This window comes from Mesoplodon densirostris, chromosome 11 (assembly GCF_025265405.1).
Source record: "Mesoplodon densirostris isolate mMesDen1 chromosome 11, mMesDen1 primary haplotype, whole genome shotgun sequence".
NCBI lineage: Eukaryota > Metazoa > Chordata > Mammalia > Artiodactyla > Ziphiidae > Mesoplodon > Mesoplodon densirostris.
In genome coordinates, this window is record NC_082671.1 from 36,504,873 (window position 1) to 36,530,786 (window position 25,914).

The window sequence follows — 25,914 nt, forward strand, 5'->3', positions numbered from 1 at the left end:
AGGTTGAAAGGATTAATAAGCCTCCCTTTCACTGAGCTTAGACAGCCAGAGCAGGAGCAAGCCAGCAGCAGTGAGCGCCCGGGAGGAGAGCTGCCTGATGAAAGGTAGGCCACCCGAGGCCGAGACTGTAACTCTCTCAACAATCACAGCAATCTGAGGCTCAGCCAATCCCAGAGTCCAGAAAGAATTGGAGGAAGGTTTGTGTGTGTGTGTGTGTGAGAGTGAGAGAGAGAGAGAGAGAGAGAGAGAGAGTGAGAGAGAAAGAGAGAGAGAATGGTACAGAGACAGAGATCTGATAGAAGAAAAATGAAACTTTAACCTTGGGCAGAGCACTTACCTTTTCTGAGATTCAGTTTCTTAGTGAAAAGGAAATAGTTGATCTTCATGAGCTCTAAAGTTCTTTTTGACTCTAAAATTATGTGGTGTTTTGAGACCATATTTAGAGAGAATGTTACCAGGCTGTATCTTGAGTATTAGTGTGTTCAAAATTGGTCTAGAGGAGTGCCTTCAAATTTTTTGGTCGCATAACCCCTAAAGAATTTTGAAATATTACATAATTCTCATCCAATTTTTAACACCTAAAATTCTTTATGATAAACTTCAGTAGTTGGATAGGATATAATTTTTAGCATGATGCTTATTTTATACATCTTTGAATACCATTTCCATTCAAACCTTGGAGCTACAGATTTACCTCATTTGTTTTATGGAAAACATCTGCCACAGAGTCTTATTTTCAAAGGCAGTCCTCACCGTTAAACCATCAGCTAAATCAGACTAGCTTTTTATTGGAAGGAATGCTTCCTTAATTCAAATAAATGTGTTAAAGCATGTCCCTGTGACAGCCTTATTACTTCTCTTTTCTAATTCTAAGAAAGACAGATGATAGATGATGATGGTGATGATGATGATGATGATGATGATGATGATGATGATGATATGAGGGGGAGGTGCGGCATGGTGGGCGTCCCAGGCCTCCTCCCCATGGTTCATTCTGGGATGTAGTCTGAAGAAGCATCAGCTACCCAGGGGAAGCTCTTCCTGTGACAGTGGCAGAGGGAAAACAAGACAAGCCCAACCACAGGAGCACATTTCCAGACTCTGCTTACGTGTCTTAACACCCCATTGGCTAAAGCAAGTCAGCTGTGCAAACCCAATGTAATGAGGTAGGAAAGTGCACAACTCCTATTCTCCTATGGGAAATAGTATATATTGATAAGTTAGAAAAACCAAATCCACCATAGTAAAATAGAGAATGTCACTTTATGTTATAGAAGTATATGCATATGCACATATAGAAACAAGGGACAACAGTACAGCTAAAATAATAGGGAGGAATATTTTTGCATTATAACATTGGTTTCTACCTCGCCTTCGTATGTGCCCAGTTTGATTTTTGGGGTAAGCCCCTAAATTGGATCTCTGTGTCCACATACACACATGTGAAGTAATGAGTAAAATTCACGTGGCCAAACAGGATGTCTGGTGCTGAATATGAAAACCCAGTCGCCAAGAGCCAGTCATGCAAATATAAATTATAAAGACCAAATCTATTTCATTAAATATATTAAAATGTAGTCAACATTCCCATTTATCTTTGTAAATGATGAACAGCAATAGTGTGGATAATCTAAAGCTGTAGATAATCCCCGAAGTCTATATTGACTTTAGATTTGTTTGTAAGATTTTATGGTCAGCAAGATTTAGTTCAAGCAAAATTGAAATTACAGTGCTTTGCATCCCCAGAACAGACACTCAGCCAACAAGGACAGGTGGCCCAGAATTAGAATTTGGTTGTATATAACTGAAAGTTGATTTAATGATTAAATGAAATAAAATTTGTAAACCGCTTTGCAGAGTTCCTTGCATACAGTAGATGCTCATTAATTATTTCTCTCCATATCTTTTCCTTAATAGAACAGAAAGATCATGTTCTTAACCAGGTCTTCAAGTGGCTTGTTGGGTCATGGAAATAAGAAAACTTTTGGTTTGAACTCAGTTTTTTACGTTTAATTAAAACCGTACCTCAACACTTTCAGCTATTTGTATGCACTGTTCCTAGCTGATTAGAATAAACTGAAATTCCCCTGATAGCAAGAATATGACATTTAATTAAATCAGCAGTGTACCAAAACATTTTGTTCAACCGTAGGTTTATGTTGTTTTTTTAGCAGATCCAAGTTCTTATTGTACTTTATGTCCCAGCTGGCTGTGTGCAGTTTTGTGAATTTAACTGTGTACTTTTCATAATCATGTCCATTCCTTTGAGGATTCAGAATTTCTGATAATTAAAAAATAATTATAATTAATGCTTAATTAAAATTACTTCCTATTTCTGTCAATGGCAAGAAACGTTCTTTTCAAAGATACCTTTAAATTCTGTCTGTATGTTTCTTGTTGACAGCTTGATGTAATAAGCCCTTCAGGATCTAGTAACAATGTAAAAAATGTGTCATTGATAATGAACACAGCCTTAGACAATTAGACATCACTGTACAAATTCAAGACAAGGAGTTAAGACCATCAAATTCTATAGATTGCCAACCCTTGTCTCCATGAATAAAAATATCCTTGTATCCATAATGATAAAATATTTTTTAAATCTAGCAAGAGTATACTGTATAATCAGAATTACTAGTTTCTTGAAAAAACAGTCTTAAAGAGTAGTTTAGTTAGTATTCATATAACTTCATATAACTTATCCCCTCGTGTATAATGTAATTAGAGATAGCAACTTGGCAATGGAATTTCATTTTGTGAAATGAGAGCAGTAACCAGGCAAACACAACCTAAGCATGATAGTATCAAGTAAAATTAAGTAGATCTTTATTTTATTAGTCAGTAATAATATTTTGAATGTACTTCGAATTTCTTTTTCTCTCCAAGTTTCATTCAGGTTGCTGTTATCTTTGTTTAATTGCTATGCATCATGTCAGAAAATCAATTTGCATCAGCTTAACCTATTAATGGTAATCTGAGAGTAATACTTTTCCTTCTTGTGCTAGCTGCAAAAATAAATATAGAGGCAGTAATTATTTCATAAGTTTTATAAAAATCATATTATTTTTGCATTATACAAAAGGAAAACAATTCTATTTATCATATGGAGATTGTCTCTCTTGTTATATAGAATTTTAACAATGTGAATATTATGCTCTGTCTAAAAACTGCCTACACGGGAGGAAAGGAAGTATCTCTGATTTTGATTCCACCTGGACCTATATAAGTCATTTATGCACATGACTATTTTATGGTTTTGTATGTCATTCCAATTATTTTTTGTAACATTTTCTTTAAAAACAGATTTTTTTTGCTGTTTTATTACTCAACAAGAATTATTTGCAACAAGGGAATTGTAGTATTTTATGCCTGTCAAAAAAATCCAGAGACGTTATTATGATGTAAGACTTATATTTCCTCTCTCTTTCCTGCATTCAGCTGTTCAAGGATCGAGTGTTATTTTCCGAACGGTGGAGGTCACGTTACATAAAGAAGGCAATACCTTTGGTTTTGTAATACGAGGTAGGTGGCGGTTAGAAAATAGAACTAACACATATTCTTGGAGAATTTGTCAGTGAAATACTGGGAGTGAACTAGAAAGTCATCCTAAAAAAGACTGGTGTTTTCAGTGCCTAAAGTCACATTATAATATTTGCACCCATTTTTCTTTAAAGAAATAAAGCAGTAATTGGGAATCAAAGTGGAATCCAAATGATCTAGCTAATTTATTCCAGTTTGTTAATACAGAACAAGAAGCCATTATTTGTAAACCTTGTGAACTCACAGTCATCCTACTGATTTGCCACTTGTCAACATGTCTTTTGTCTTCCCTTTTATACTTTTCTATATCACTGAGTCAAAAATGTTGATGAATATGGATGATTTGATTTAATGCACTAAGATTAAGTAACTTTGTTTAAATTGTTTTCTCCTAAAATACATCTTGTTACTGTAGCTTCCACCTGATGTGCATCAGCTCAATTCATCTTATTTTGGAATGATATGAATAATAAAAATGTCAGGTGACTCCAACTTGTCTACAAAACCATTAATTCTGAGCTGTAATTCTGGCTTTTATTATTTTAGTTTTCTTATTAGTAATTTCATCCCTTAAAGATTACACATACAAGGGACTTCCCTGGTGGTGCAGTGGTTAAGAATCCACCTGCCAATGCAGGGGACATGGATTCGAGCCCTGGTCCAGGAAGATCCCACATGCCCCAGAGCAGCTAAGCCCACGAGCCACAACTACTGAGCCTGCATGCCACAACTACTGAAGCTCACGCACCCTAGAGTCCATTCACTGCAACAAGAGAAGCCACCCCAATGAGAAGCCCGTGCACCACAACGAAGAGTAGCCCCCGCTTGCCACAACTAGAGAAAGCCCACGCATAGCAACAAAGACCCAACACAGCCAAAAATAAATTTATTTTTAAAAGGCTACACATACATTAATAACTCATAATTCCTAGTATGACAGTGAGGTTCAATAGGGAACTAGATAAGCATCAGGAATTTTTTAACATTTCTTGATTTTTTAATTTGTTTTTACCTATTACATTTTGTACTTCACCAGAGTCAAAATTCTATCAAAATTATTAAGACATTAATTAAAATTAACTAAGCATCTTAATAAATGTACATACATCAAGGAATAAAACAGATGTGTTCACTTATACAGACTTGCCTTAATGACTGAGCTTTGGGCATTAGGTTCAGTTCTGTGTGAATCATTTAGAAAATCAATCAATCAAATGTTCATTAAGGACATGTCAACATGTCAGCATCAGGCAGAGTACTATGGAGTCATGAGACAGGACCCCTATCTACAGGAGATTACAGTCCAGTGAATTTAAGACATAAGTTGATAAAGTACCCAAATGAATATTAGAGAAAACAGGCAACTAGGAACCCATGGAGTGGTTTAGACCAGTAGTTATTACACTTTTCTAACCAAGTCCTACATTTAGGTGGAGTGACAGACTCCAAGATCATTTACCTTAACCATTTTCAAATTTCTGTGCAAAAAATCTAGATGATTATAATGAAAAGTCAGTGTACAAGTAATTTTAGCTTGGAGAGTGTTATATACAAATCTGTTTTTGAAATATAAATATGAAAGAGAGGCACTCCTGAATCGCATGCCTACAAGCCTGATTATTGAAATACTGCAGTAAAAAATACTGCTGGTGCAGATATTCATCACTAGCTGCTGTATGGTTAATCAATAAAAAATCAAATTGCTAATGAAAGAGCTAAACTAACTGTAATTTATCACTTAAGAACTAAAAAGAATAGAAGCAATTGCAATCTACAACCACCTCAAGACAACTGATGATATGATGCTAACAAATGTCCTTCCCACAATTGGCAGGAATTTCAAATATCCATGTGTACATGCATAGTAAGAATATTTTAAGATGAGCCTAGACTCCTACCTAGTACATGGTAGGCACTTAATAAATGGAAGAATGAATGGATGAGGCCTAGATTTGTGTGGACATTAGACTTTTTGGTATTATACTGGTTTTAAAACCTTAGTAATAATAAGCCAATTTTAGTTTATGAGTACCAAATTTTTGTAGGTTTTAATAACTCCCTTAGTATGTCGGTTGAACATAAAAATGCATCAAATTTTACATAATTTTTAATGAGAATAAATAAAGAACTTATATTTTCAAATCAATTTGAGGCCCATCTGGAGGGTCTTCTTGCTCAAAAGGTGGCCATTGCCCATCCCTTAAGAGTTATTGGTTAATCGCAGAGTTGCAGAATGAGAAAGTACTGTGGATAAATGCTATCATGGCAGGTAAAACATTATGGCATAGATGGGATTTGAGCTTAACTTAGATCAATGGGGAATACCAGGACATTCAGGGAGGAGGGAGGGGAAGATATTGCAGATGAAGCATATTCATTTAGTGCTGGAGAATTTCTTCGTACCCAATTAGGATGGATCTTTTAACAAAAAACCAGGCTTTTAGCTGATGAATGGAATTACGTTTCTAATGCTATATGTCACAGATCCAAACACCTTCACTGCCCAAACAATAGAAACTTGTACCCATAAAATGAAAAATGATGTTCTGGCCTAAATCACGGAGAGTTAAATTTCCCTTAATTCCTTTGCCACCAAGCCAGAAGATGGTTTAGGTTAACAGGAAAAATCAATGAACTTATTTATAAAACAGAAAGAGAGTCACAGATGTAGAAAACAAACTTATGATTACTGGGGGGGAAGGGAGGGAGGGATAAATTGGGAGATTGGGATTAACATATACACACTATATATAAAATGGATAACTAATAAGGACCTACTGTAGAGCACAGGGGACTCTACTTAATACTCTGTAATGACCTATTTGGAAAGAGTATCTAAAAAGGAGTGGAGATACTTTGCTGTAGAGCAGAAACTAACACAACATTGTAAATCAACTATACTCCAATAAAAGAAATTTTTAAATAGATGAATAAAATTATGATAAATTTTTTAAAAAAGGAAAAATCACTCTGCCACTAATTTGCTTTTCACTTTGGATGAGGAAATTTCTCTAGTCATTCTCAACTATAAAATTGTAGGTATGTGTACTCATTTAACATATGGAGCCCAATATTCAGATTTGGTCTGCATTGTGTCCCTAGCATTGATATTATTCTAATAGCATGCCAGGTGGGTCATGTTAATGGGCAACCAGGATTGAAAATACCACTGGTCTCTGAGTGGTCTTTATTATGCTTTACAGCTCCAAACATCTAGAACGTAAGTGAAGCACAAACTAAACTTGGCTCATTATTTCAAATAATGACATAATGTCACATACCAATAAATTTAGAGTTCTCTCTCTCACACTTTAACATGTATTCACTGTTATATACTTGTATTTGGACCTCCAAATCAAAATAGTGGAAAGTTTTCTTGCTGTCTTCAGCCCCTTTCCTCTTCTTTTTTTTTTTTTTTTTTTTTTTTTTGCGGTACACGGGGCTTTCACTGCTGTGGCCTCTCCTGTTGCGGAGCACAGGGTCCGGACATGCAGGCTCAGCGGCCATGGCTCACGGGCCCAGCCACTCTGCAGCATGTGGGATCCTACCAGACCGGGGTATGAACCCGTGTCCCCTGCATTGTCAGGCGGACTCTCAACCACTGCGCCACCAGGGAAGCCCCCCTTTCCTCTTCTAAATCAATAGCCCTCAGGGGAAAATACACCTATCTTTTTATGATCACCTTGCAAAAAAGAAGTTACATAATGGTATTTATGTTAATATGATTAAACATGTGCTGTAACTTATTGTCATGATTTTCATTAAAAAAATTTTTCTGAAAAAATTCGGAATTTTCTTTTTTAATTAAGGAAGAATTTTAAAAGAAGCCATCAAATTGATTGAAAGAAATAAAATACTGAAATAGAGCTTTTACCAATCAACCAGACTGAATGAATCTCTTGTAATAGCAATGAACATAAAGGAAGCATTTGCTTTCATCAAGAACAGTGAATGCCTTTTAAAGTTTCTCTTAGGCTAGGTTCTTTAAGCTGACCTCTTTACCAGTGCCAAATTTGGGAACTGGCACTCTGTTCTACAAGACAAACATTAAATGTTACATGATGGTGAGAGGGTACACAGCAGAAGCAAGAAGAATTACAGTCCTGCAGCCTGTGGAATTAAAACCACATTCACAGAAGTATAGACAAAATGAAAAGGCAGAGGGCTATGTACCAGATGAAGGAACAAGATAAAATCTGAGAAAAACAATGAAATGAAGTGGAGATAGGCAACCTACCAGAAAAAGAATTCAGAACAATGATAGTGAAGAGATCCAGGACCTTGGAAAAAGAATGGAGACAGAGATCAAGAAGATGCAAGAAATGTTTAACAAAGACCTAGAAGAATTAAAGAACAAACAAACAGAGATGAATAATACAATAACTGAAATGAAAAGTACACTAGAAGGAACCAGTAGCAGAATAACTGATGCAGAAGAACAGATAAGTGACCTGGAAGACAGAATGGTGGAATTCACTGCCGTGCAACAGACTAAAGAAAAAACGAATGAAAAGAAATGAAGACAAGCTAAGAGAGCTCTGGGACAACATTAAGTGCACCAACATTTGCATTATAGGGGTCCCAGAAGGAGAAGAGAGAGAGAAAGGACCTGAGAAAATATTTGAAGACATTATAGTTGAAAACTTCCCTAACATGGGAAAGGAAATAGCCACCCAAGTCCAGGAAGCACAGAGAGAGTCCCATACAGGATAAACCCAAGGAGAAACACACTGAGACACATAGTAATCAAATTGACAAAAATTAAAGACAAACAACAATTATTAAAATCAACAAGGGAAAAACAACAAATAACATACAACGGAACTCCCATAAGGTTAACAGCTGATTTCTCAGCAGAAACTCTACAAGCTAGGAGGGAGTGGCATGATATATTTAAAGTGATGAAAGGGAAGAACCTACAACGAAGATTACTCTAGCCAGCAAGGATCTCATTCAGATTCTATGAAGAAATCAAAAGCTTTACAGACAAGCAAAAGCTAAGAGGATTCAACAGCACCAAACCAGCTCTACAACAAATGCTAAAGGAACTTCTCTAAGTGGGAAACACAAGAGAAGAAAAGGACCTACAAAAACAAACCCATAACAATTAAGATAATGGTAATAGGAACATACATATCGATAATTACCTTAAATGTGAATGGATTAAATGCTCCAACCAAAAGACACAGGCTTGCTCAATGGATATGAAAACAAGACCTGTATGTGTGTTGTCTACAAGAGACCCACTTCAGACCTAGGGACACATACAGACTGAAAGTGAGGGGATGGAAAAAGATAGTCCATGCAAATTGAAATCAAACAAAGCTGGAGTATCAGTACTCTTATCAGATGAAATATACTTTAAAATAAAGAATGTTACAAGAGACAAGGAAGGACACTACATAATGAATAAGGGATCAATCCAAGAAGAAGATATAACAATTCTAAATAAATATGCACCCAACATAGGAGCATCTCAATACATTAGGCAAATGCTAACAGCTATAAAAGAGGAAGTTGACAGTAACACAGTGATAGTGGGGGACTTTAACATCTCACTTACACCAAAACACAGATCATCCAGACAGAAAATTAATAAGGAAACACAAGCTTTAAATGACACAACAGATCAGATAGATCTAATTGATATTTATAGTACATTCAATCCAAAAACAGCAGATTACACTTTCTTCTCAAGTGTACACAGAACATTCTCCAGGATAGATCACATCTTGGGTCACAAATCAAGCCTTGGTAAATTTAAGAAAATTAAAATCATATCAAGCATCTTTTCTGATCACAATGCTATGAGATTAGAAATAAATTACAGGGAAAAACACGTAAAAATCACAAACACATGGAGGCTAAACAATATGTTACTGAATAACCAAGAGATCATTGAAGAAATCAATGAGGAAATCAAAAAATTCCTAGAGACAAATGAATATGAAAACACAATGATCCAAAACCTATGGGATGCAGCAAAAGCAGTTCTAAGAGAGAAGTTTGTAGCAATACAATCCTACCTCAAGAAACAAGAAACATCTCAAATAAACATTGTAACCTTACACCTAGATGAACTAGAGAAAGAAGAACAAACAAAACCCAAAGTTAATAGAAGGAAAGAAATCGTAAAGATGAGAGCAGAAATAAATGAAATAGAAGCAAAGATCAATAAAACTAAAAGCTGGTTCTTTGAGAAGATAAACAAAATTGATAAACCTTTAGCCAGGCTCATCAAGAAAAAGAGGGAGAAGACTCCAATCAATAAAATTAGAAATGAAAAAGGAGATGTTACAATGGACACTGCAGAAATACAAAGCATCATGAGATGACTGCAAGCAACTGTATGCCAATAAAATGGACAACCTGGAAGAAATGGATAAATTCTTAGAAAGGTGTAACCTTCCTAGACTGAACCAGGAAGAAGTAGAAAATATGAACAGGCCAATCACAAGTAATGAAATTGAAACTGTAATTAAAAATCTTCCAACAGCTTCCCTGGTGGTGCAGTGATTAAGAATCCGCCTGCCAATGCAGGAGACAGGGGTTTGAGCCATGGTTTGGGAAGATCCCACATGCCACAGAGCAACTAAGCCCATACGCCACAACTACTGAGCCTGCATTCTGAAGCCCACGAGCCACAATTACTGAGCCCACATGCCACAACTACTGAAGCCCATGCGCCGAGAGCCCGTGCTCTGCAACAAGAGATGCCACTGCAATGAGAAGCCTGCACACCACAACGAAGGGTAGCACCCACTCATTGCAACTAGAGAAAGCCTGCGCACAGCAACAAAGACTCAGTGCAGCCAAAAATAAATTAATTGGTTAATTAAATGAATAATTTTTTTAAAAAAATCTTCCAACAAACAAAAGTCCACTACCAGATGCCTTCACAGGTGAATTCTATCAAACATTTAGAAAAGAGCTAACACCCATCCTTCGCAAACTCTTCCAAAAAATTGCAGAGGAGGAAACACTCCCAAATTCATTCTGCAATGCCACCATCACCCAGATTCCAAAACCATAAAAAGATACTACAAAAGAAAGAAAATTACAGACCAATATCACTGATGAATATAGATGCAAAAATCCTTAACAAAATACCAGCAAACAAAATCCAACAACACATTAAAAGGATCATACACCATGATCAAGTGGGATTTATCCCAGGGATGCAAGGATTCTCCAATATACACAAATCAATCAATGTGAAATATCATATTAACAAATTGAAGAATAAAAAACCACATGATCATCTCAATATATGCAGGAAAAGCTTTTGACAAAATTCAACACCCGTTTATGATAAAAATTCTCCAGAAAATGGGCACAGAAGGAACCTACCTCAACATAATAAAGACCGTATACGACAAACCCACAGCAAACATCATTCTCGATGAAAAACTGAAACCATTTCCACTAACATCAGGAACAAGACAAGGATGTCCACTCTCGCCACTATTATTCAACATAGTTTTGGAAGTCCTAGCCATGGCAATTAGACAAGAAAAATAAATACAAGGAATACATATTTGGAAAAGAAGAAGTAAAACTGTCACTGTCTGCATGCAAACGACATGATACTATACATAGATAATCCTAAAGATGCCACCAGAAAACTACTAGAGCTAATCAATGAATTTGGTAAAGTTGAAAGACACAAAATTAATGCACAGAAATCTCTTGCATTTCTGTACACTAACAATGAAACATCAGAAAGAGAAATTAAGGAAACAATCTCATTCACCATTGCAACAAAAAGAATAAAATACCTAGGAATAAACCTACCTAAGGAGGTAAAAGACCTGTACTCAGAAAACTCTAAGATACTGATGAAAGAAATCAAAGATGACACAAACAGATGCAGAGATATACCATGTTCTTAGACTGGAAGAATCAACATTGTGAAAATGCCTATAGTACCCAAAGCAATCTACAGATTCAATGCAATCCCTATCAAATTACCAATGGCATTTTTTATAGAACTAGAACAAAAAATCTTAAAATTTGTATGGAGACACAAAAGACCTCAAATAGCCAAAGCAATCTTGAGGGGAAAAAAATGGAGCTGGAGGAATCAGATGCCCTGCCTTCAGACTATACTACGAAGCTACAGTAATCAAGACAATATGGTACTGGCACAAAAACAGAAAGATAGATCAATGGAACAGCATACAAAGCCCAGAGATAAACCCACACACCTATGGTGAACTAATGTATGACAAAGGAGGCAAGGATATACAATGGAGAAAAGACTGTCTCTTCAATAAGTGGTGCTGGGAAAACTGGACAGCTACATGTAAAAGAATGAAATTAGAACACTCCCTAACACCATACACAAATATAAACTCAACATGAATTAAAGACCTAAATGTAAGACTGAACACTATAAAACTCTTAGAGGAAAACATAGGAAGAACCTCCTATTGACATAAATCACAGCAAGATCTTTTTTGACCCATCTCCTAGAGTAATGGAAATAAAAACAAAAATAAACAAATGGTACCTAATGAAACTTAAAAGCTTTTGCACAGCAAGGGAAACCATAAATAAGATGAAAAGACACCCCTCACAATGGGAGAAAATATTTGCAAATGAATCAATGGAGAAAGGATTAATCTCCAAAATATATAAACAGCTCATGCAGCTCAATATTAAAAAAACAAACAACCCAATCAAAAAATGGGCAGAAGACCTAAATAGACGTTTCTCCAAAGAAGACATGCAGATGGCCAAGAGGTACATGAAAAGCTGCTCAACATCACCAATTATTAGAGAAATGCATATCAAAACTACAATGAGGTATCACCTCAAACCAGTGAGAATGGGCATCATCAGAAAATCTACAAACAATAAATGCTAGAGAGGGTGTGGAGAAAAGGGAACCCTCTTGCACTGTTGGTGGGAATGTAAATTGATACAGCCACTATGGAGAACAGCATGGAGGTTCCTTAAAAAACTAAAAATAGACCTACCATATGACCCAGCAATCCCACTACTGGGCATATACCCAGAGAAATCCATAATTCAAAAAGACACATGCACCCCAATGTTCATTGCAGCACTATTTACAATAGCCAGGTCATAGAAGCAACCTAGATGCCCATCGACAGATGAATGGATAAAGGAGATGTGGTACATATATACAATGGAATATTAGCCATAAAAAGGAACGAAATTGGGTCATTTATAGATACGTGGATGGACCTAGAGACTGTCATACAGACTGAAGTCAGTCAGAAAGAGAAAAACAAATATTGTATATTATTGTATATTAATGGAATCTAGAGAAATGGTACAGATGAACCAGTTTGCAAGGCGGAAATAGAGACACAGATGTAGAGAACAAACGTATGGACACCAAAGGGGGAAAGCGGGGGGTGTGGGCGGTGACGGTGTTGGGATGAATTGGGATTGACATATACACACTAATATGTGTAAAATAGATAACTAATAAGAACATGCTTTATAAAAACTAAAATAAAATTCAAAAAAAAACCCCAAAAATATGTCATATGATGGTAACATTCATATTTATCAAATACTGGCAAACTAGAGACCATCCAGATGGGCAGCCAGGATGGTGATGTATGAGGAAATCAGGTCACGCAAACAATAGTTAAGAAAGTGGAAATGAACAGAGGGTGGTTCAAGATGGCTGGGTAGGAAGATCCTGAATTCAGTTCCTCCCACAGACACAACAAACATACAGCTACACATAAAACAGTTTACTCTGAAAATAACCCCAGAAACAGCTGAATTCCTACTCCCCCAGAAATTATGAAGGGGCCACATCGAGACTGGGACAATCTTTGAAGACTGAGAGATGGCTGTTTTGCATAATACATCAAAACAAACACAGAGAGTCAAACAAAATGAGGAAACAGAAGAAAATGTTCCAAATAAAGGAACAAGATAAAACTTCAGGAAAAAAAAAAAAACCTAATGAAATGGAGATAAGTAATTTACCTGATAAAGAGTTCAAAGTAATGGTCATAAAGATGCTCACCCAACTCAGGAGAAGAATGAAGAACACAGTGAGGCCTTCAACAAAGAGAACACAAAAGAAAGAACCAAACAGAAGTCATAAAGCTGAAGAATACAATAACTGAACTGAAAAATACACTAGAGGGATTCAATAGCAAACTAGTTGAAACAGAAGAACAGATCAGTGACCTGGAAGACAAGGTAGTAGAAATCATCCAAACAGAATGGCTAAAAGAAAAAAGAATTTTTAAAAATGAGAATAACTTAAGGGACTTGTGGGACAACATGTAGCATACTAGCATTCACTTTATAAGGGTCCCAGAAAGAGAAGAGAGAGAGAGAAAGGGGCAGAAAACTTATTTGAAGAAATAATGGCTGAAAACATTTCTAACCTGGGGAAGGAAATAGACATCCAGGTTTGGGAAGCACAGAGAATCCCAAACAAGATGAGCCCAAAGAGATCCATACCAAGACACATTATAATTAAACTGTCAAAAGTTAAATATAAAGAGACTCAAAGCAGAAAGAGAAAGACAACTCATAATATACAAGGGAACTCCCATAAGACTATCAACTGATTTTTCCGCAGAAAATTTGCAGGCCAGAAGGGAGTGACATGATATATTCAAGGTGCTAAAAGGAAAAAACTTCCAAGAATACTCTACCTGGCAAGGTTAACTTTCAGAATTGAAGGAGAGATAAAGAGTTTTCCAGACAAGCAAAGCAAAAGTAGTTCATTACCACTAAACTGGCCTTACAAGAAATGTCCCTTTAGGGACATCTTTAAGCTGAGAAGAAATGGCCCTAAATATAAATAAGAAAATATATGAAAGAAAAAATCTCACTGGTAAAGTCAAATATATGGTAAAGGTAGTGGATCAACAACTTATAAAGTTAGTATGAAGGTTAAAAGACAGAAGTAGTAAAATTAGCTATAACTACAAAAATTTGTTAAGGGATACAAAATAAAAAGATGTAAAATGTAACATCAAAACACATCAGGGACTTCCCTGGTGGCACAGTAGTTAAGAATCCACCTGCCAATGCAGGGGACATGGGTTCGAGCCCTAGTCTGGGAAGATCCCACATGCCACGGAACAACTAAGCCCATGCGCCACAACTACTGAGCCTGCGCTCCAGAGCCTGCGAGCCACAACTACTGAGCCCATGTGCCACAACTACTGAAGCCCACACGCCTAGAGTCCATGCTCCGCAACAAGAGAAGCCACTGCGATGAGAAGACCACGCACCACCACAAAGAGTCACCCCAGCTCACCTCAACTAGAGAAAGCCCACACACAGCAATGAAGACCCAATGCAGCTAAAAATAAATAAATAAATTTATTTATTTATATTTTTTAAAAACCCACATCAAATGTGGGGGATACTACAATGTTCAGTGCAGCTCTATTTACAATAGCCAGGACATGGAAGCAACCTAAGTGTCCATTGACAGATGAATGGATAAAGAAGGTGTGGCACATATACACAATGGAATATTACTCAGCCATAAAAAGAAACGAAATTGAGTTATTTGTAGTGAGGTGGATGGACCTAGAGTCTGTCATACAGAGTGAAGTAAGTCAGAAAGAGAAAAACAAATACCGTATGCTAACACATATATATGGAATCTAAAAAAAAAAAAAAAAAAAAAAAAACGGTCTTGAAGAACCTAGGGGCAAGATGGGAATAAAGACGCAGACCTACTAGAGAATGGACTTGAGGACACAGGGAGGTGGAAGGGTAAGCTGGGACAAAGTGAGAGAGTGGTAGTGTATATATGGACAGATGTACACTACCAAATGTAAAAAAGATAGCTAGTGGAAGCAGCCACATAGCACAGGGCGATCAGCTCGGTGCTTTGTGACCACCTAGAGGGGTGGGATAGGGAGGGTGGGAGGGAGACACAAGAGGGAAGCGATATGGGGATATCTATATATATATATATATATATATGTATAACTGATTCACTCTGTTATAAAGCAGAAACTAACACACCACTGTAAAGCAATTATACTCCAATAAAAACGTTAAAAAAAATGTGGTCGGTACTAAATATGTAGTGCTTTTAGAATGCACAAATATTTTGAACACCCCGTTTTTAATGGAGGCCACTTCAGCCACTTGAATTTTTCTTTTTTTAATATTTGGATTTTTTTTTCCTTTAGTTTTTGCTTCATGTCAGGTTGTAGACTCACCAGTATAACAGCCCAGGTTGATTGACACCAAATATGCCCACCTACACTTTGTTTATAACCAGCAGCTGTTCTAATTGGGCTAGTATTTATAATTATTTGATGCTCTTATCACAGTAGTTGTTAAACATTTTGTATCTCACCCCGATTACAGCCATATATTTATTGAGAGGAGCAGAAATGTTGACTTCAACAATATATTCTATATAAAATGAATAAGATTTTTAAGTCTATTATGTGCCAGAAGGAAACATTATATGTATTCCTCCATACAACAATAAAATTTGTTTCGGTTTCTCAGCTGGCATTTTGTAAGTGAATTTTTTAATGGCAGCAATGAGAGCATTTTGTGAGCCGTATTCCTTTTCTTTGCTAGGGGGAGCACATGATGATAGAAATAAATCTCGTCCGGTTGTAATAACATGTGTTCGTCCTGGAGGGCCTGCTGACAGGTAAACTTCATCTTTCTGTGTCACTATCCAAATAGATTAAATAAAGCTGGGGACTTTGGCATAGAAGTTGATGAATTAGAAATTTCATAGTAACAGATAGGTATTAAGTAAATATGTTGGAATGTGAAAAACAAAGAATTCAGGCTGCAGAATCAGAAGAAAGTTTGACTCCAGATTCAATGCTTGCTACCCTATGTTTTTGGCAAATGACTTAACAGTTCTAAGCTCAGTTCCCTCCAACTGTAAAATGTAGATGATAATGCGTACCTTTCAAGGTTTTTTGTTTTATCAAAGATCAGAGATTTGTGGTGCCTTGCAGGAGGCCTTTCATACTGGAAGGAAATCCAAAAAAGAGGGGAGATATATATATATATATGTATAGCTGATTCACTTTGCTGTACAGTAGAAACTGACACAACATTGTAAAGCAACTATACTCCAATAAAAATTAATTATAAAAATAAAAGGCAGCTGGCCCTTTAACAGCAGGTCCTTGAAATGCATCCTCTCCAATTGGTAATATCCTAACTTGAAAAGACAGATGGTGGTGTTCTCGGACTCTTACTATTGCCAACGTCATTATCATGATTATCACCCTTTGATGATGATTATGTATGTCAGAATAGAAGTGACTTTTAGTAAAAGGGAAGGAATATTGTCAGTGTTAGTGTTTAGAGCATTCTCTTCCTGGCTAATTTGAAGATCTGAAAGAAGCTCCTTCAGCTTTCCTACAATAAACCTTGGGGGTCCCAAGTAAACTGACAACTTAGATGTCTCAAGAGATGCTTATCTTTGTATTAATTTCCCACAGCGAAAGTCTGCTCCATAACGGTAGGGAACACAATGCCTGCCACTAGATATAGTTGAAGGAGAGGAGGAAAACGCACTGATTACCCCTGACTCTGCACTATGTTTCAGCCAAGGATGGATTTTTAAAAACTTTTCTTAAGCACTCAAAATAGTAATAATAATAATAAATACTGCTTGTTGAGTGACCACCATGGGCCAGGAACTGTGCTCAGTACTTGGCAGACATTATCTTATTTTATCTTCACAACCACCCACTAAATCAGGTATTTTTATCCAGATTTACAGGTGACAAAACTGAGGCCCAGTACGGTTAAATGACTTGCCAGCTAGGATAGAAATTCAGGTTTATTTTCCTTCAAAGCTCATACTGTTAGCTCCGTTTGTTTTTTTAAGTCAATGTTTAATATAAAATGAGAAAATATGAAGATGCTGGATTCTCCTCTGCACTAAAGTATATTTGCCTTTGCAGAGGATAATACAAAGTCAAAATTTCCAAGGAAATTTTGCTGGTTTTTTTTTCCTTCTCCTGCCTTTTCTTGTGAATTATTCTTCCTGAAGCAAATGAGAATATTTCTATTTCTTAGTAACATTTTAGAGTTGGAGTTGACAGAAATGTCAGGAGCAGGCTACTAGTTTGTGAGCAATGTATTACCAAATTAATGGAGGACTAAAGGACATCTAAGAATTTAAGATAAAAATATAGAGTCAAAATACATAGAGAGTTGCTGGGTGAAAGATATTTAAGACAGCATTTTTATTCTTTCCAAATCCTAAACTTGTAATCCCTGCATCTGATTTTCTTATCTTCATTGACCCTCCCTGAGGCAGGAGGGTTATAACCTGGTAGCCTCTCTGGCTACATTTTAATGGTGTCATTACTATCCTGAGGCATCTTCTCCCAGTGCCTTGAGTGTCTATGGCCACAGAAGGGAGAATAGTATTTGCCGGCCTTTTCCATTGAATGTGAGACTGAATCGATTTAATGATCGTCAAATGGCCTTATAAATCAGTAGGAAAATGGACAGACTAGGGAAATTTTTCACCAGCATTCCCTATCCAGCTTGGGTTCACTGGTGATAAATTGAATGAAATCAACAGACTTTTCTGCTCACCTGGCTTTGGGAAAATAGGTGAGTGCTATTTCCTGGGCTCTAATAAATCAATTTGAGACATTTTGGCAAAAACCTAGAAAAGAGAAAGTGTGCCTTTATTACTTTTACACCCCAAGAGTTCATCGTGGGTGACCTGGTTATTTGCTAATGTGTGGTTATTTTCTTATTACTGATTTTCATATTGCAGCAACTTTCTGGTCAGGGTTACCTCTTTACTCTCTTAATGTCACACTTGATGCTTAAAAGGAAATGCAAATGGGATAGATGGTAGAATGTGTGTGGAAGAGCCTCTTTGGCTAAGTGACTATTAATGCTAAGCCCCATGATGCTAAATTAATGACCATTTCTTTATTCTCCCTTCAGAGAGGGCACAATCAAACCTGGTGATAGGTTGCTCAGTGTGGATGGAATTCGGCTTCTTGGAACCACACATGCTGAGGCCATGAGTATTCTCAAACAGTGTGGACAAGAAGCGACGCTGCTGATCGAATATGATGTCTCGGTCATGGGTATGTCGGATCCTGAGGTTGGGATCTCTAACTAAGCTCTACATCCTGTCACTGTCCATCCCTGATAAACCACTTTGGATTAAGAGTGAACTGTTGTGTCCTCCTGTAGCAGACAGAATTTCATCAATACCATATTACTCTGTTTGAGTTCAGAAAGAGGTGAGAAGTACTTCTCAGCGATTTTGAATTCTTGTGTTGATAGAGTCTATGATAACATCTCATTCTGTCAGTGTGTTTCACCTAGCAATCAGCTCTTATACATGGATTACGCTTTGGCAGGAAAGTGTTTTCCCCCTCCAAATCACAAAAGTGGTATTATTAACTTAGGGGCTAGTACTTTTTCTTTTACTACATAGAGACTGGAAACAGTAGGGGATTCCTTTCCTTCTTGTTACAACACAGAGTGAAGCCAGCTGATCAGAATTAATGGAAATTACCATTTTATCATCAGACTTAGAGACAAAGAAAGGAAAGGGGACAAATAGTATCATTGATTAAAATGAAAGTTGAGTACAATATTCTTTCTTGAAATATGATTCCAATAGAAAGTAATTCTGTTTCTACCCTCTCAACTGTAGTACAACTGGAAAGATATTCACACGTGGCTTTTCAATGTGAAGAGAGAGCCAAAGTTTTGTGTAAAGTTGACTAAGGCAGATAAATTATGAGAGAATGAATTGGAACCTGAAATTGAAACTTAAATCATGTTGTAAATACTTCTTACAATTATCAGACTTGATTGTGTGCCTGACTTTACCAGCAAGTTTTGTCCTGGTAAAATGTAGCCAAGAAAAAAACACTTATTCTGTAACTGCAAACTCCTTTATTTCCCGCTCTATATGATTCACGTAGAACAGTGTTGCTTGAACGTATTCTTAATCTGTCTACTGGCCTGAAATGTGTTTGAGAGGTATGAGGCTTACTAAAAGACTTAAAGTGTGAGTTAAGGAGTTCTTAGCAGAATAAGTGGTATGATATGCCCTTAAGATGGAAAGGTCAGGAATGAATGAACTTTCCTCCCTCTATTCTTCCTTTCTCTTGTCTTCTCTTTCTCCCTTTTTTCTTTCTCTTTTTTATTGTTTTGTGTGGCTTTTGAGTTAGATGATTTGGGTTCTGTTTTCAATCCTACTGATTTCTAGCTATTAGTTTGGACCATGTTACTTATTTCCCTGTGCCTTAATTACCTCATTTGTCACATGGAGATCAGCAGTGCCTATTTTAAAAGGCAGTTAGGAAGATAAAATAAAATTATACAAGTAAGATATATTTTAACTGACGATCCAATTAATTATTAACATAAAAATTGAAGCAGGGCTTCCCTGGTGGCGCAGTGGTTGGGAGTCCACCTGCCGATTCAGGGGATGCGGGTTCGTGCCCCGGTCCGGAAAGATCCCACATGCCGCGGAGCAGCTGGGCCCATGAGCCATGGCCGCTGAGCCTGCGCATCCGGAGCCTGTGCTCTGCAATGGGAGAGGCCACAACAGTGAGAGGCCCACGTACCACAAAAAAAAACAAAAAAAAATTGAAGCAGATATTTGACATATTTAACTCATTCAGTCTACAAATATATTTTTTTAATATTTAAGCTAAGTGACAGGTACCAAGAGTACAGAAATATACAAAACAGACCTGGTCTCTGCTCTTATGAAGTTTGCAATTGACAAGGAGGAGAGACAGTAAACAGGAACATGACCAAACAAATAAACACTCAGAAAGTGATCATTACCTACCATGAAAGGCATGAACTGGATTCTGTAATAGGGAATAAGGGCAGGCACAGGTGAGGGTTGACAGATGCCAATCAGGAGTCAGTGAAGAGGTGACAGGTAGGCTAAAACCTGAAGGATGAGAAGGAACCAGTTCCCAAACTAAATACAGCAACAGTTTGTAAGTTCTGAGCAGCCCACCTCAGAGAGACAAGGGCTCCCCACCTGGGGATGGGCACCATTTCAGACGAGAGCCCTCCATATTTCATTATTACCAGAGTCAGGAGGAGAGAGGATGACTCACCTGTCTTCCTTCCCTACTCACATTCACATTCTGAATCATGCCTGACAGTTTTCATACCTCAGAGTTCTCAGATATCCCCCTAATATAGGGGAAAGTGCCATCAGGAAGGAAACTCATTAAAAGTTTCTCTAAGTTGCTAGATATAAGATCAGTATACAAAAATCAGTTACATTTCTATATACCAGCTAAAACCAGAAAGTTAATTTTTAATATACCATTTATAATAACAATAAAATAATAAGGTTCCTATAAGGAATAAATACAACAAAAGTTGTATCTTCCCATTAGATATAGATATTGATATAGATACAGATATGCATATACATAAAGAATACTTAAATAAATGAAGACCTACATCATGAACTTGGGTGGGAAGTCTTCATATCTAAAATACATCATTTCTTTCAAATGCATCCATAAATTCTATTCAGAATCCCAGAAGGATCTTTGGAGGACTTCAATAAGCTGTTTCTAAAACGTATACGGAGTAAGAAAAGTGGGAGGGAAAACAGCCAAAATGTTTTTGAAACAATATGAAAGCAGAGAAACTTGTTCTACCCAATATCAAGACTCATTCTAAAATTGTGCCATTAAGTCTATGTAATATTTACATGAGGTAATAAAGAACCCAGTGGAAGAGAATCGAATGCCACAGACCACTACAGATATGTAAGCAGAGGTGTAGTCTTACATCAGTGGGGAATGGTTGAGCTAGTCAGTAAATGATACTGGGTCAATTAGTTAGCCACATGGGAAAAAATTCAATTAATCTACTTTATACCACACCCAAAAATAAATTCTGTATTTATATAACCATTTCCCAACAGACTGCTATTATAGATAACTGGAATGAATATCCTTTTATCCAAATCTTTGCTGTGTATCTGACTTCATTAAGTCGAAGGGCATATTTCTTTTTTAAATATTTGATACATAATTCCAATTTTCCTCCAGAAAGGTTATACTATTTTATAATATATTACTACCAGCAATGTTTTAAGTGTACCTGTCTCAACAGAGCACCAGATACAACATTAAATAGTATTGGTTTTAATCTATCTGATTTGTTAAGTAAAAATTGCATTTATATTTTAGTTTACTTTTTTAAAAAAATTTCTAGCACAACTAAATGTTTTTTCACATGAACACTAGCCATTTTCATCTCCTATTGTCTGCTTATGCCCTGTATTCATTTTTCTATTGGAGGTGCTCTTAGTTTTTTTTTTTTTTATTGATTTGTGTAACTATTTGTATTTTAAGGATATTAGTTCTTATCAGTTTTTTGTAAAAATTCTTCTTAGTAGTTTATTTGCCCTTTCTGATGTATCAAAGTTCCTTTCTTTTAAATTTGGATCTAGTATTTTTCTTAGGATATAAATATTAATTTTTTCTAAAGTTACCTAATATCCCTGGATTATTTAATAAAGAATCTATCACATGCCTACTGATTTTTTAAATCATACCTTAAGCTGTTAAATATACTGGACTCGACATCTGGGCTAGCTAGTCTGATTGTATCTAGTTTCACACCAGATTTCAGTATAGGACTTTTGAATTTAATGTCTTAGTATTAGAGCTCTTATTATCATAAAAAGACACATTTTTGGAAAATTATTTATCTGCATACTACATTTATTGTATTATTCTAAGTTTTGCTAACTTTATACAGCAAATGAGCAAACTTTGATTTGGGTTTTTTATGTCTTTTTAAATTCCTTTTTCTCTCTTCTCTTCCATTCAACTCTCTTGCACTTGGTTACTTGCTCTCAGCCTTTTCTCTCCCACTGTGTTCCTCATGCTCTGTCTTCCTTTCTTTCTCCTTCCATTTCTAGCCTCCCAATTATTTTTTTTAGACTCTGTTCTCGGTTTCTCACTTGTCAATACCCTTCTTTATTCTAATCATCTTACTTGGATTGTTTTCAGTATTCCCCTGTAATTATTATCCTTTCTCTCTGTTATGTCCTTCTTGCTTGTTTCAATCCTATTTTTCTAAAACAGGGTTAAAATGGGATTAGGTATAGATAAGGTCAGATAATTGAGAATGACGATTTGTGGAAAGAAGTAAAAATGGTACCTTAGAAAATCAGAATATAGGATACTTTCAATTAGAATTACTGTTCATCAAATATTAACTAACCTTTCCTTTTACCAACCTCCCTAGATATTAGACTCAATGATTTCATTTCTTCGTATCATCTTTTACTTGTATAAAATAAGAATAATGATATTTACCCTGTCGAGCTCATTGGGATATAAAAATCCTCAATAATTAAACTTTTAAAGTAAAAAGCTATTTATCTTTTTTTTTTGTTTGTTTTGTTTTTATAAAGTATTTTATTTTATTTTTTTTTTTTATTATTTTTATTTTACAAATTTAATCAGTTATACATATACATATGTTCCCATATCCCCTCCCTTTTGCGTCTCCCTCCCACCCTCCCTATCCCACCCCTCCAGGCGGTCACAAAGAACCGGGCTGATCTCCCTGTGCTATGCGGCTGCTTCCCACTAGCTATCTACCTTACATTTGGTAGTGTATATATGTCCATGCCGCTCTTTCACTTTGTCACAGCTTACCCTTCCCCCTCCCCATATACTCAAGTCCATGCTCTAGTAGGTCTGTGTCTTTATTCCTGTCTTACCCCTATGTTCTTGATGACATTTTTTTCTTAAATTCCATATATATGTGTCAGCATACAGTATTTGTCTTTCTCTTTCTGACTTACTTCACTCTGTATGACAGACTCTAGGTCCATCCACCTCATTACAAATAGCTCAATTTCATTTCTTTTTATGGCTGAGTAATATTCCATTGTATATATGTGCCACATCTTCTTTATCCATTCATCCGATGATGGACACTTAGGTTGTTTCCATCTCCGGGCTATTGTAAATAGGGCTGCTATGAACATTTTGGTACATGTCTCTTTTTGAATTATGGTTTTCTCAGGGTATATGCCCAGTAGTGGGATTGCTGGGTCATATGGTAGTTCTATTTGTAGTTTTTTAAGGAACCTCCATACTGTTCTCCATAGTGGCTGTACCAATTCACATTCCCACCAGCAGTGCAAGAGTGTTCCCTTTTTTCCACACCCTCTCCAGCATTTATTGTTTCTAGATTTTTTGATGATGGCCATTCTGACTGGTGTGAGATGATATCTCATTGTAGTTTTGATTTGCATTTCTCTAATGAGTAAAGATGTTGAGCATCCTTTCATGTGTTTGTTGGCTGTCTGTATATCTTCTGTGGAGAAATGTCTATTTAGGTCTTCTGCCCATTTTTGGATTGGGTTGTTTGTTTTTTTGCTATTGAGCTGCATGAGCTGCTTATAAATTTTGGAGATTAATCCTTTGTCAGTTGCTTCATTTGCAAATATTTTCTCCCATTCTGAGGGTTGTCTTTTGGTCTTGTTTATGGTTTCCTTTGCTGTGCAAAAGCTTTGAAGTTTCATTAGGTCCCATGTGTTTATTTTTGTCTTTATTTCCATTTCTCTAGGAGGTGGGTCAAAAAGGATCTTGCTGTGATTTATGTCATAGAGTGTTCTGCCTATGTTTTCCTCTAGGAGTTTGATAGTGTCTGGCCTTACATTTAGGTCTTTAATCCATTTTGAGCTAATTTTTGTGTATGGTGTTAGGGAGTGATCTAATCTCATACTTTTACATGTCCCTGTCCAGTTTTCCCAGCACCACTTATTGAAGAGACTGTCCTTTCTCCACTGTACATTCCTGCCTCCTTTATCAAAGATAAGGTGACCATATGTCCGTGGGTTTATCTCTGGGCTTTCTATCCTGTTCCATTGATCTATCTTTCTGTTTTTGTGCCAGTACCATACTGTCTTGATTACTGTAGCTTTGTAGTATAGTCTGAAGTCAGGGAGCCTGATTCCTCCAGCTCCATTTTTCGTTCTCAAGATTGCTTTGGCTATTCGGGGTCTTTTGTGTTTCCATACAAATTGTGAAATTTTTTGTTCTAGTTCTGTGAAAAATGCCATTGGTAGTTTGATAGGTATTGCATTGAATCTGTAGATTGCTTTGGGTAGTAGAGTCATTTTCACAATGTTGATTCTTCCAATCCAAGAACATGGTACATCTCTCCATCTATTTGTATCATCTTTAATTTCTTTCATCAGTGTCTTATAATTTTCTGCATACAGGTCTTTTGTCTCCTTAGGTAGGTTTATTCCTAGATATTTTATTCTTTTTGTTGCAATGGTAAATGGGAGTGTTTCCTTGATTTCACTTTCAGATTTTTCATCATTAGTATATAGGAATGCCAGAGATTTCTGTGCATTAATTTTGTATCCTGCAACTTTACCAAATTCATTGATTAGCTCTAGTAGTTTTCTGGTAGCATCTTTAGGATTCTCTATGTATAGTATCATGTCATCTGCAAACAGTGACAGCTTTACTTCTTCTTTTCCAATTTGGATTCCTTTTATTTCCTTTTCTTCTCTGATTGCTGTGGCTAAAACTTCCAAAACTATGTTGAATAAGAGTGGTGAGAGTGGGCAACCTTGTCTTGTTCCTGATCTTAGTGGAAATGGTTTCAGTTTTTCACCATTGAGGACGATGCTGGCTGTGGGTTTGTCATATATGGCCTTTATTATGTTGAGGAAAGTTCCCTCTATGCCTACTTTCTGCAGGGTTTTTATCATAAATGGGTGTTGAATTTTGTCAAAAGCTTTCTCTGCATCTATTGAGATGATCATATGGTTTTTCTCCTTCAACTTGTTAATATGGTGTATCACATTGATTGATTTGCGTATATTGAAGAATCCTTGCATTCCTGGAATAAACCCCACTTGATCATGGTGTATGATCCTTTTAATGTGCTGTTGGATTCTGTTTGCTAGTATTTTGTTGAGGATTTTTGCATCTATGTTCATCAGTGATATTGGCCTGTAGTTTTCTTTCTTTGTGACATCCTTGTCTGGTTTTGGTATCAAGGTGATGGTGGCCTCGTAGAATGAGTTTGGGAGTGTTCCTCCCTCTGCTATATTTTGGAAGAGTTTGAGAAGGATAGGTGTTAGCTCTTCTCTAAATGCTTGATAGAATTCGCCTGTGAAGCCATCTGGTCCTGGGCTTTTGTTTGTTGGAAGATTTTTAATCACAGTTTCAATTTCAGTGCTTGTGATTGGTCTATTCATATTTTCTATTTCTTCCTGATTCAGTCTTGGCAGGTTGTGCATTTCTAAGAATTTGTCCATTTCTTCCAGGTTTTCCATTTTATTGGCATAGAGTTGCTTATAGTAATCTCTCATGATCTTTTGTATTTCTGCAGTGTCAGTTGTTA

The 25,914-nt window shown here is 36.4% G+C and overlaps 1 protein-coding gene across 3 annotated transcripts in view; it reads left to right on the top strand.

Moving 5' to 3' along the window:
* GRIP1 (glutamate receptor interacting protein 1) overlaps window positions 1–25,914 on the top strand; it is a 461,975-nt gene that overhangs the window by 281,248 nt on the left and 154,813 nt on the right. For all 3 annotated transcript variants that reach the window (XM_060112175.1, XM_060112176.1, XM_060112177.1), the window contains exons 5-7: window positions 3,439–3,522; window positions 16,105–16,180; window positions 18,466–18,611. In XM_060112175.1, coding sequence (XP_059968158.1) covers window positions 3,439–3,522; window positions 16,105–16,180; window positions 18,466–18,611 — 306 coding nt within the window. The remainder of the gene's footprint in view (window positions 1–3,438; window positions 3,523–16,104; window positions 16,181–18,465; window positions 18,612–25,914) is intronic.